Here is a 13,847-nt window from a genome sequence, read left to right on the forward strand (position 1 = left end):
GGCTGGTGCTACCCAGCAATTCCAATAAGACATCGATGCAAAATGATTCGATATCTGTCAAAAGTAATCTTGCTCTGCGAGCAGGGTTATTTGATAATTATTGAAATGTCACTTTTAAGTTTAATTTCAGTTTAATTCTCCAAATGAGACAGACCCTAAATGATTCGATTATTTTGTCAATAAGTAGGTTTAGGTTCAAACTTAGTTCTGATACTTTTTCTTGTGAAATGGTGGTCAGGTTTGGTTTTTTATAATAAAACTAATGTGATCGGTGCTATTCGCAGTGAGGAGGTGGGTAATTGTAAGATTGTGTTGGTGAGCCGCAGGGTAGCCATTTTGAATGACACCGTAAGAGGCCTTAATTCAAAACGTTTTTTTTTTTCTTTTCTTTTAAAACTTGTATTTTCTTTATATCATTCCTTCCGGATACGCGAGTGCTAACATTCTACAAGTGAAGCATGTGGAATATGTGCCGAGACAAGAATTGTTCCCCTTAAAGGCTTCCCCAGACCTAAGCGATTTCATCGCCGCGACGACGACAACTAGTCGCCGCAATTCTATCGTTCGATCGCTGCCGGCAATGTTCTATTTACGCTTCCATACCAGTGGCGACAGAATCGCTGTCGCCAAGCGATAGAATCGCGTCGCGACTGTCGCATCCCGTGTGTTTGGGGGAACCTTAAAGCAAGTGATTTTTCTCTCACAGATTCCGAAGAAATAGATTGAGTGCAAATTTAGTTCTCCAATGGGTTGTAGGTCAATGCCCAGAATACCAATCCCCAGAATCAGTTCCCCAGAATGGTATTTCCCAGAATTCCATTTCCCAGAACGACCAATTCTCTAGAATGATATTCCCTAGAATGTACTATTTCCCCGAAAAGAAATCCCTAGAATGACCCATTCCCCAGAAACCAAAAACCCAGAATGACCCGTTCCCCAGAAAAAGATATCAGTCTAAAAAACTATGTCTTCCGCTGTCATTTCTATAAATTAGAAATACCAGATACTATATTTCTATTCAAAATACTTATATTGAAGCACGCATTTCCCGGAATAAGGCAAAACGACATATGCTGCCTTCTTTTGAAGCACGCATTTGCCCGAAATGGAGCCCATTTGATTTGTTTGTTAAGGCTCACATATAATACCAAGGAGCATATATTTCATTATGTTCATTGTTCATATTGGAGGAAGACCATATGGCATAATTCCGTTTGGTATAATGCCATTTGGCATAACGACTTAAATGTCTAAAGGGCGTTTGGCATAATTTGTTGAGTACCTCGAGGCCATTTGGCATAATGAACATTTGGCATATTCGTTGAAAAAAGTATCAAATGCAATGGGTCGTAAGAATATATGATTTCCATTCTTAGAAGTCGATGACTCCTTTAAAAGTATGCGTTTGCCCAGAAAAAGTCAAACGAGTAGATAACTACTTCTTCAAAGGTATGCATTTGCCCGGAAAAGTTAAAAAAATAAATGCCTAATTTTTTAAAGTACGCATTTGCCCGAGATAATGCCAAAGAGTAGATGACTCCTTCTTTAAAAGTATGCGTTTGCCCGAAAAAAAGGCAAACGAGTAGATAATTACTTCTTCAAAAGTATGCATTTGCCCGGAAAAAGGCAAAAGACTAAATGACTCATTTTTTTTAAGTACGCATTTGCCCGGGATAATGCAAAAGAGTAGATAACCCCTTCTTTAAAAGTATGCATTTGCCCTAAAAAAGGCAAGAGTAGATGACTTCTTTAAAAGCATGCATTTGCCCTGAAAAGGGCAAAAGAGTAAATTACCGCTTCAAAAGTACGCCTTCTTCCGAAAGAAGGCAGAAGACTAGAAGATCGCAAAAGTCGAAATGTATATGATTTCTTTTCTACGCATACGAACCGAATAAGATAAATGACCTGATGATTCCATCTTTCAAAGCTCACGATTGCTCCTTATAACGAGAAAGCATGCACGCATTTGGTTGGAAGAAATCTAATGAGTAGATCATTCTTCCATTCAAAGTATGTACGCATTTGGACAGTTTTTTTTCTAAAATTACAATTTTTCTGGAGGCAAATTAGCAAATCATTTCTTCATTTAAAAAAATTAAATTTAAATAAGGCAAATTAGCAAATCATTTCTTCATTTAAAAAAATTAAATTTAAATTTACCCAGTATTACATAGCTTTTGCCTAGAGTTTTTATGAATTTTTCAATTTGTATGCCAAATTGTCATTATACCAAATGGTCGTTATGCTAAATGTCTCTAAAATCATTATGACTATTTTTCTTGTCAAACGGTCGTTATGTCAAATGGTTCTTATGCCGAATGGCATAATTCCAAACGCACTTATACCAAATGGACTTATGCCAAACGAGTAGCCCCGTTCATATTTAGTATTAATACGAAGTTTTTTTGTGGTATTTAGTTAAATCTAGGAAATGGTGCATTCTGGGGTATGGTATGCTGGGGAATGTCTTTCGGGGGATGGGGGCATTCTGGGGAATGTCTTTCTGGGGATTGTGGTATTCTGGGGAATGGTTTTCTAGGGAATAGTGCATTCAGGGGAATTAATTTCTGGGGAATCACTTTCTGGGCAATGGGTTTCTGGGGTATGACATACAATCCTCCAATGTATATGAAGTGCATATGAGTTGGTGGAGAGAAACGGTGGTGCTAGGGAATGGATAGCGGTCAAGCCAGAGATCCCAGGTGAACGATTAATTTAGTATTTCATGAATAGATTACTGGAGTTTATGTAAATTATTGGAGAATCTTGTCCGGCGACTTATGAAGTTCTTCTCTGGAGATTCCAAAGCTGGTGCTTCGGATGTTAGCAACCGCGGAGTTCATAGTATACCAAGCTAAACTGATGCTTGTATTCCTGAAAAAATGGTATCTTTTATCTTTTGTTTGGAAAAGCTAAGTATCATGCACGGAAAAGCTAAGTATCATTCACCCTTTTATTTTATTACTGTTTTCATTTCTTCTATTGTTGCAACGCAGTTTAACATTTATTAAGCAGTGTGAACGTATAGGCATCATTATATTTTGATTAAATTAAGTTCGAAATACAAAACAAAAGTGAAAATTCAGTTCGCGTTCAGTCGTGTTTTCTTCAGTAAGCAGAAAGATCGGCCGGTCTTCGAAAATTTTGTTCTGCTTTGTTCGGTTAGCAGAACGATCGGCCGACCGACGAAATTATGTTCTGCTATATGCGGTTGCGTAAATTATTGTCTATCCGGTACAGAGTTAGTAGACATTTTCTACCGAAGATAGATTTTTCTCAAGATACAAGTAAAATACCCGTCTTTGGAAATAGTGCATTGTATTCACCCAAAGAAGCGCTAAATAACGCTTAGTTTAGTTTGACAGATAAAACTTTGGAAGAAAGTTCGGTTCGGAAGTCCATACTTCCAAATTTTAATTTGGTGCTACGCCGACAATAATTAGTAGTAAGTGAAGATTCAATTCGCGCCCAGTGGTTATTTTTTTTAATAAGCAGAACGATCGGCCGGTCATCGAAAATTATGTTCTACTTTGTGCGGTTAGTAGAATCATCGGTCGGTCCCTAGAAGAATCGTTTTGCTCACTGAGCAGAAAGTACAAATTTGGTAAATTTAGATTTGTTCAACGGATAGTTGTTGATAGATTGAGGTTAAGAAATCGCCTGTAAATTGCTTAAAGAATAAACTGTAAATAAAATCGATATTAGCATACTCTTTCGACAGCCGACTGGCAAGAGTTTAAATAAAAACAGGTAAACAACATAGTCTGTTGGTCGAATTGCCAGCTTGAGGCAAACCTCCATAACCTACCTTACCCTACCCAACCACCAACTCCGTAGAACTTATGAGTGCGTCGCCAAGTCGGGGGCCTCTCGTTAAGTAAGTTCTACATCAACATTTCCTTTCCTATTATTTCCCTAGTTACGGTAAAGATGGGCGTGGCCGGGAGTAGTAATCCTCATGATTATGCATTTTTTCTTAGATTGGAATCAAGGGTAATTCCCACCTTGATTTCCGATAGCAATCTGGATAAGGATTCCATAAGAAACATGAGTATCACTAGTGTCCAATCTACGAAGTATACCGTAACAACGCTAACGCTAACGCTATAAGGCAAACTGTTTGTTTGCTGCTACGTTAAAGTCGTTTTTTTTTACTCAATTCGTTTATTTAAAGGCTCACTCGCCGTACCCAGCTTTACAGAGCCAAAATCCAAGTGAAATTTACCATTTTCTGGTATATCCCGTCCCGCTTTTATTTTTCATGAACGTAATTTTTTCTTTTCGCCCAACATTTGAAATTCTATCATTCTGAACCGTGTTTGAGGAACACTGGCTACTACAAACTTTTTTGGTTTCACCACAGACAAACAGACATAACACTTGTCAAATTTCCATCGTTCACTGATTTACTGGTCAATTCAAATAATCATTAGTTGACCAATCGATCACTCGTGGCGCACACATCGGTTTTGCTCTAGTTTGACGTTTGCTCACTACCGCCATCTGGTTAGTGATTTGCCTAACTAACTGAAATCAACAGATGTCGTTAGTGTTTAAACGACGATGAATTTGATGAGTGGATGTTCAATGTGTTATGTCTGTTTGTCTGTGGTTTCACTTTCATCCTTTCGCTTTGCTCGTCGCCGCTTGTGCGTCACCTCATTGTAGTCGGCAGATGAGCTCGATATATTGTCGTCTACGTCGGTCCATTCGTTTTTTTTTTTTTTTTTTTTGTTTTTTTTAAGGAAAAAAAAAAAAAAAAAAAAAAACAGTTCTTCAACAGTAGATTCGTTCGTTTCGATTGTTGATGGTGTTTGCAGTTCGTTGGTAATCGGAGGGAAATCAGCCTGAGTGAACAATATTCGTCGCTTGGTTTCGATGTTGATGGTGTGGAAGGTGTTTTATTCTCGGTCGCGAATGACTCATGACATTTCTTTCCCCGATGGACCGGATGGCCACATTGCCGACAGGATTTGGGCTGATTCAAGTATGTCACCATTGTAGTTTCATTTTCGATAGTGATGAACGACGGAATATGCTGTAGCAAATTCATCCGTAACACTCGTACGCCGTTTGGTATTCCAGGAAAGTAGTGTTTCCACATTTCGTCTCTTATCGAAATAACCTCTCCGAACTTCAACATGAAGTCGGCTATGGTGGAGTGATTTACCGACGAAGGTAGATCATGCACCCGAACGGTCACCGCATGGCAATCAACATATACGGGTATACGAAACTCACAATTATCACAAAGCATTGTTCGCTTCCAATTGTGATCCGCTTGGTAGCGCGACACAATTTCTTTAGAAATCATTTCGATCAGCACACAGTTGCGCGCATTATGCAACTGTATGCTTTTAACATCACTATATTGAAGTTTTATCTCGTTGTCCAGAAACAACTTCACTTTGCTAGCATCTGGACGAATTGGAAGAACACTAAAATCTATAACAAGCGTATTTTTACGTACACCCCGATTATTTTCAACGGACTGCTAATGTGACGAAAGAAGTGAAAAACGCGTCCGACTAGAATGGTGTGTGCATGCCAACTGACGTTACGTTAAAGTCGTGCCGGCGTGCGGTCAGCATTTGCATGAGATTTTTTGTTTCCGCTCGTGCGCAGCGCAAGCAGCACATAATCAAGTTTAATTACATGTGCCGCAAAGCCTAGAAGGTGTGCTATCCGTAGGTACTTATTTATTCGTTCTTACCTCTAAAATGAGAAAGGAGTAACGAAATGAATATTTCCCACCAGAAACGTTTTTACGTTGTGAAATTATTGTACGAAAACATTAATTGTGGGAAGAAAAATTTAAAAAAAAACATGAGCTGACTGTCGTCTGCTTGCCGTGGCTGCTGCGGCTGCCGTGGTTTTGTTTTTCTGTTATTGCGTGGAAGAATGAATGGTAAAAAGAAATGTCAACCATTCACGTCCCTGATTCAGGGTCTGCCGTCGATCCCACACTGCAGAAAGTCACATCGATACATGACTCACCTCTCGGACCTCTAAGCGCGGATACCTGCCCCTCGTTCAACAGGAACACGTTCAGTCTCGCTAGCGACTCTAGCAGGATATTACCTCTGAAAATTCTGGTCTGATAGTCTCACAGCTGTATCTCGAATGCCGAGCTCCATCGACGCTGCCATCAAAAACCGATATCAACAGAAATTCGAGAACATAAATACCTAGATGCTGGTCGGCCATTACGATAGAGCGCGGAGACGCTATCTGTAAGCAAGCGCTGAATTGGAAATCAGCTTGATGTCGCAGTAGAGGCTGGACCAACAGCTCGTGGCGACGAAGCTTCAATAACAGATAAATAATTTAAGTCGATACGAATCTGACCTGAACCGAAGGTCAAGGCTAAAGATGTAGCCAAAATGTACAACTCTCTTTAAAAGTGGATATCGATTATGATACAACTGACACAAGGAAGATGGATAAGATGGTTTGCTCACTGAATAAAAAAACGAAAAACCCTCGAGAACGCGAGTAGGTACAGCAGTGACCATTGTGATTCTAAAACCTTAATTATAACTCACCTTTGAACTGCTCATGCTTTTCATTGGAATCCATCTGCAGATGTTCCACGATTTTGTCCGCCAGAAATCGGTAACTGAACGAGAACGTGGTCAGCATTGAGAAGAGTTTACTTTGAGCCGAGGCACGCACACTGCTGTAGTGCGACGTGGACAGTTCCAGCAGGTTCATCATCACCTCCAAATGGGTAGCGGAGAACAACGGTTGATCTACCTCATCGCGACAGTCCTGTTGCATAATGACCCTAGTTGCGACCACTGCTCGAACGTCCCGTTTGTACCGGGTGAGCTTGTATGTTTGAAACTTTTTGGTGTTGTTGAAGTTTTTCACTTGGTTATCAAACGGGCTGTTGGCATGCTTTCGAATATAAATCTTTTCGTACACCAAGAGAATGGATTTAAGCGATTTTATATCGTCTTCCGATTTGAGAAGGATATGACGTTGCAACACACTAAGAGACTTTATAATAGCCTTTCGAACATTTCCTCCGTCCGGCATTTTGATGATCAGATCATCGAAGCCCCTCGTTACATGATACTTCATCTCCAATCGATCAATACATGTTTCCAGCAATATCAAAGGATCCTCATCATCCCAGTTCGGAAGGAAGTTTGAACACCTTATCAGCGATTGTATTATTGTCACATCCCTGTTGATATCGTCGCGGCTCAATTCCGTTTCCTCGTTGCAATGTTTTTCAAAGTTGTGCAAAATCGGAACTAAATAACGATGAATTAACTTCTCACACACTTTGAGCGATACTTCCCCCGGGAAGCACCAATCGATCTTCCCATCGCATGCCATCTTTTCGCCCCAGCTTCTAATGGGTAGAAATTCCGATAGAGGCTTTTCGAAGCTCTCAGGACTATTTTTCACATCCAATGTCTGCATTGTAGATAAATTGCTCATCAAATTCGCTATCAGTTGAGATCCGTACCGATTCGCTTGCTTGCACTTGAATTTAAGTATTTGATCCAGAATCGGCAAAGCATCATCCACGTATTTGACGATCTCGCCAGGATCCCCTCGCATCAGATTTGTAAACAGCAGTAAGTAGTAAAGCATTTCATCGCTCATTTTCTCCGCTTCGGCTATGTCTTCATGGTCTTCTATGTATCGCTCTATTGTTTGCAGCACATAAGGCATCAATGACCGAATCACTTCCTTACCGTGGATCCTGGAAAATACACGCACTAAACATCCAACCAGCTGTCCTGCTACTTTTGGTTCGAGCAAGCGCGTTTTGACAAAGTCGTTCAATTTCTTTGATGCCGAGTTCAGGATCTCTCTGGAGCACTGCCCTAAGATACCGTGCGTACATGCCTGAACCAGTGCTTCCGAAATCGATTCCATCTTGGATCGCATATTATCCGCATCGGATTGCTCCATGCGAATATTATCCACCGAGCTGCTTTCGATGAGTAAGAAAATCCTATCCATGTACTGCAACACAAAATCCTCGAAATCAGCTGTCTGTTCGCACAGCAGACGCTCATTGTCTGTAAGCTCATGGTAAAGTCCCGCCTTCGAGCAGTCCGTGATCGGTATCAGGAACGAAATAGAGGTCAAAAAATGGAATGTTATGGATGTCTTTTTAAAATCATTCGGATCAATTCCCGGAAGGGTCGCGAAGAAAATAGGTATCACATGATTTCGCCCTTCGGTGTAGCCATTATGTGCGGAAACGAGAGCCCTCGATACACTAATCAGACTTTGCAGTGCGGCAGTCATTTTATGCGGTTCTGTCAGTGAATCTAAACTAGCATAAACCCGGTCGATGATAGAAGGAATTATCAGTTCCGGTCGTAAATCGGCCAAGTGTTGGAAAACCTTGCCCACGTCCTGAGGATTGATGCGAGAATACATCGCTTGAAATGCTACTGGTTTCATGCACTCCACAAATGCCGTAATACATTCCTCGGTCAGTTTGTGGCTTTCCGGAATAGGCTTTCTGTAGGGGTGCTTTCGATACCTTTCCAAAACTAAACGATCGAAAAAGTATTTAGGCAGCAGGATCAGTATCTCGCCCAGCATCGAGACCCACTTGCCCATATTGGCCGGATGCAGATAGGATTCGATCGTAGCCATGAATTTGCTCAAATACTGCTGAGCGGAACTTTTCGGACCCAGTGCCGCTACAATCCAGGTGGCCACCGTCTGTGGTGCCAAACCTTGCAATTTGGAGCTTTTCGTACTCTTGTAGCTGACGGGGAAATCGATCGATCGCAGAATCCGGGCAAACATAGTTGGAATATAGGGTTCCCAGTCGATGTAGCCAATGTTCTTGAACCCAACAGTTGCAAAGATGGTCATCATGTCCATGCTCCACGGTGGGTTGTGGTACGCGTCCCATATTACCATAAATTTGTCGAACCACAAGTCGTAGTCGTGCTCGCAGCTCAGAAAAATGTGTAACATTCCGAACGTGTCGAAACTTTTGCCCGTATCCAGGGGCTGCAATTTGGGTAGCAGCTCATCGAGAATTTCCTGCGTTGCGGACCGGGGGAAATACCTGTCGAAAGGAAGAACATTTATTTATTGTTGTTTATCGGTTAATCAATCGAGAACCTATGTTATTCAAATCGACTTACGGGGCGCAGTACTGGACTACAAACTGTAGATTTGTTTCCAATGATCTGTAACAATAAATGATGCAATTGATTATTTTATTATGCGTGATAAATCAGTTTTTATTCTAGAAATGCAATAGATATGAAGCGCACAGGAAAGATCGCCCCATGATTGTGTAAAACATATATCCTTTTTTTCTGTTTGCTACGGTTTAGTTTAAATGAATTGACCTCATAGTCATAAATGTGCTTACAGCACAGAAGTAGACACCTTCTTACTTCTAAGAAAGCCTGCGTTAGATGTCTTTCGTCATAAAAATTTCTGGTTAGTGAATGGATGCTGCAGCAGTGGGTAGGAAACCAATTCATATGCATTATTTTTATTTGCGTGGAATTTATGGAAATTACAGAATGTAGTATTCTTATTCCAATCTGCAAAGTTCATATTATTTTGATTTTTTTTTTGCTTGCTCAAATTCATTCGTTGAGCGTCAATAATATGAAAGGTACTCTATTGCAATTGCATCCTACTCCTATGCATATCTTACAATAACATTCATCCATCATTCTTATCTCATTATGAGCTTTCAAGCTTTTTTCATTCAGGTACGTACTATTCATTATCTGAGAATTTTCCATCAACCATTTCAATCAGAGATGAATGATCCGAACCATGAAGTATGATGATGACACCCTCACAATCACCGTACGGTTAACTACCCTAGGAAAAATCCATTACAAATGAAAACAAAATTCCCGAACTCACAGCGAATCCTCAACTCCGGTATTGTAATCAGTGAGAAAGGAGGAAACATCGTAACCCATCTCGCTAGCTGCTTTGAGCAACATCGCCAAAGGAGACATGTTCGCGGACTTCTTCTTCGAATCCCATCTGAACGGATGATGTGACACACGGAATCAAAGCTATCTATTCTAAACATGACAATAGGATACTTACGCAAAATAACGATATAAATCACCCTTGCTGCAATTTTTATTGGAAATCAAGTTGCACAGTTTATAGAGCGGTCGCCAATCAATTTGGATGTCATCAGGGCTCAGCCACTCCGGTTTCCTAGAAGCAATAAGAATTCGTTTAGGTATTTACAACGCCTCATTACATTCAGAAACTCACCTCAATAGACTGGTAATTGCATAACAAAATTTATTGACCTTGTCCGGTTCCAAGTTCGGAATGCTGATAAGCTCCAGGAGCAGCTTCACGAATTTGATGTGATCCTCCTTGGAAAATTTCATCCCATACAATTTGATGTACCTGTGAAGCATCGGTCAAAACAAAACGCGTTAAAAATAAACAACTGCACACTAGCGCTTCGGGGATCCGGTGGCGAGCACACAGTACTAACAGCTTTGACAGAATCATCGTAATGAACAGGGATGCCAGATACAGAGATATATGTTCAATAATTTTAAAAAATATTTTGATTGCAAAATTTAACTCTAATAGGGTAAAATGCGCAAAAGTGGACCCCCTAGTAGCGGAATTTCGCTCTTCCTGTCATAAGGAGTATTTTTTTAACATAATCATGTATCCCCCACTTGGAGTGTGCTTACAGCGGCACACTAGGAGTTAACTTTCTGAAATCAGTATGGCGAAAGGCATCTAAGGTTCGATTTCTCAAAATTAAGCACCTTTATCGAAAAAATATTTAGTAGGCGTAGTAGCGGACACCTTCCTACATAACCGGAACCAAATAGTTTTTCATGAAAAGTTCCTAATTTTGAGAAAACCCGCGTTAGATGTTTTACGCCATACAAATTTCTGGCTAACTCATGCTGGCTGTTTGCGCATATACGATTGCGCCTGGATGCCGGCAATGGCGGGTTGAAAACCAACCACTGCCAATAATTCATTCTGATTGATATCTAATACCAAGTTCTGCTCCTCGACGTAGTTCGTTGAAATTAACATTTCAAATTCTGATTTAATTCACCCTATAGTAGACCCCCTGGGGGTCCATAATAAGAAATTGCTTCCCTATACTCCATTGCACAGTGACGTCACACACGACTTTTGACAGGTACTGCTTACAGACGACTTCATTTTAATTTTGAGATACTTCTATCATTCTTTGGATTTTCGAATCGTTAATTACCTAAACTTATCGATAATTATCAATATTCGAATGCGGAATGTACGGAATGTCTTCAACATCGTGAAATATGCAGATTTAATTTGGATCAAAAAAATTCTAAGTCCGAGACGTAAACAACAGGACCAGTACCTGTCAAAATAGTGAGGTTAGGTTTGCCGCGCGCAATGACCTATAGTCGACACTTCATTTGATTTTTATGTTCCATTTCGGGACGTTCTTCATCCCTATTATGGACTTCCCAAAATATTCCTATAATGGATACTTTCGTGTTTATTTTTCATAGAACTGTAAAAAAAATCATCCAATTTTACTTTCCATAGCATTTCTAATGCATGTAATCAAATCATAGGACTGTGAGGTAGGTTCTTCTGATGGAATTTCATAGCAAAATGTTTACATTGTGCTGTAATAATGCAAAAATGGCTGGAGGGTCCACTATTGGTTGGGGGAAGCAGGCAGGAAAGGCGAAGAAGGGAACAAGAAAGGAACTCTTCAAGACATTTTGGAAACAACGAAAATTCTCACCGGAGTGATTCTGGCAGTAGAAGCAGAGAAGGTCAAGTTCGAAGAAATGGATAGGATTACAAAAGCGTTACTAGTGGGCTGTTTGTCGGACGAGTGGCTTGAGATCGTCCGCGAAAAGGGTACTGCAATTGACATGTGGAGCAGTTTAGAAGCTAATTACACGAGTAAAGAAAGGAACATTGATAAATGTTCAAAATATCGGATTGCAATCCTAGACACCTACAGATAAAAAGACTTGAATATTTCTCGAGATTGTGAAGCTACAAAGGAGCCATATCGTTAAACTGTTGGGAACGAAAATGTACATCATGCTGTGCACTAGTCCTAATTTATATTTCCGGTCGGATTCCTAGGATGTTATCAACAAAACCCCACACCAGTTCATTGGCAATGCCTCAAACGCATCGTACGATATATGAGAGGATCCAAATCAAAGTATTTGCAATTCACGCATATGGATCTACAGAACCGTCAATTGGATACGTTTTCAAAGTTTTTGGAAATGCTGTAGCATGGTCGAGTAAGAAACGAAACAGGTAACCGTTGCAACGTCTTCCATTGAAGCTGGGGACATTGCTTCAAGTGCTGCAGTTTCGGAAGGTGTTTAGCTATCAAGAGCAGTACTGAAAAAGCTCATGATCGTCATAAGACAGAGAGCAAAGCGCCTATTTCTATTTCAGGCGACCAAATGAAAACATCGTGGTTTCTTTGATCAATTCCGCTTGGAAGGCAGTCATGAAAGGATGTTGCGCTTTATTTTAAAATTAATATTTCTAAATTATGTTAATAGATATACAGTAATATCCCGATTTTGTCACCCCCCTGGTGAATTTTGGGGTGATAAAACAGGGTATGTGACAAAATTGGAAAAAAAATATTTTCATTTTTTTTAATTCATTCCACAAATATGAATCATTTTATGCCTTGGAAAGGCCAAATACGTGAACGGTACCCGTTATTTCTTGTCGAAATTGCTTACAGAATACTTCCCAGGTACTCAGAAGTCGTTCGTAATAAACTACAGGCGGTGAAAGTTAGTTCATGAAAATCAACGTTGTTTTTGGTATTATTTACGAAAATAAAAAGAATTAACAAATTTTTTTGGGGTGACAAAATCGGGTCGAAAACGTGACAAAATCGGGACGTGATAAAATCGGGTCGAAAACGTGATAAAATCGGGGGTAGACAAAATCGGGGAGTGACAAAATCGGGTCAGTACTGTTGTATGTGAAGAATAGTGATTTGTCGATAAATTAGTCATATTCTTTTAATTCACCGAGTTGAAAGTGGTAATAAACACAAAAATAAAGCAGGTAATGCACACTTTCATCCCGTCACGGAACAAATATTTTTTGAGATTTTAGTAGCATTTTTGCCTTTCTCGTACAACATAGTTGTACCGAAAGGCTATCATTTCACTCCAAATTCGAACTTTTGATAGAAGTCCCGGAGACCCATAGTGTTATATACCATTCGACTCAGCTCGATGAGCTGAACAAATGTCTGTCTGTCCGTGTGTGCGTGTGTGTGTGCACAAAATGCCATAAAAAAACATTAGCCAAATTTTCACATAGAAACTCTTAACCGATTTTCTTGCAATAAGTTGCATCCGACAGAGACTAAAACGCTATTGATCACTACTGAATTTCATAATAATTGCGAATTTCAAAAAAATAGATAGAGTAGAGTGGGGCAAGAGTACGCACTTAGTTTTCAATCGATCATGTGGCCCTTATGAAGCAAGCTTCTGCATATCAAATCTGTGTCGATGATTCATATGCTCTTCCTTTATGTTACCCAGTGGAAAAAAAAATATTGAAATTATTGAGATTCGTTTTAGTAGAACCCTTATTGCAAGACAAGTTAAAAACGAACTCTTACCCCACCGGTGGGGTAAAAGTGCGCATCAGGTGGGGTAAGAGTACGCATTTATCCAATCATGTGCTTCAAGTATATATTTACACAAATAAGAGTTAATAACATTGAATTGATGTTTAATGAGCATATATTAAGGAATGTTTAAAGATTACGCAACTCTTAAAGGGGGAGGGGGTCCTAAAAATTTGCACTTTCATACGAAAAACCATTGTTT

At 39.9% G+C, this 13,847-nt stretch overlaps 1 protein-coding gene across 1 annotated transcript in view; it reads right to left on the minus strand.

The window, feature by feature from the left end:
- The window catches only part of LOC134219873 (proteasome activator complex subunit 4A-like), a 29,331-nt gene that overhangs the window by 11,500 nt on the left and 3,984 nt on the right, over positions 1-13,847 (minus strand). The window contains exons 2-5 of the mRNA XM_062698760.1: positions 10,249-10,389; positions 10,072-10,188; positions 9,135-9,179; positions 6,546-9,055 (exon numbers count right to left, since the gene is read on the minus strand). Of these exons, the coding sequence (XP_062554744.1) occupies positions 6,546-9,055; positions 9,135-9,179; positions 10,072-10,188; positions 10,249-10,389 (2,813 nt within the window). The remainder of the gene's footprint in view (positions 1-6,545; positions 9,056-9,134; positions 9,180-10,071; positions 10,189-10,248; positions 10,390-13,847) is intronic.

Source organism: Armigeres subalbatus, chromosome 3 (genome assembly GCF_024139115.2).
Source record: "Armigeres subalbatus isolate Guangzhou_Male chromosome 3, GZ_Asu_2, whole genome shotgun sequence".
NCBI lineage: Eukaryota > Metazoa > Arthropoda > Insecta > Diptera > Culicidae > Armigeres > Armigeres subalbatus.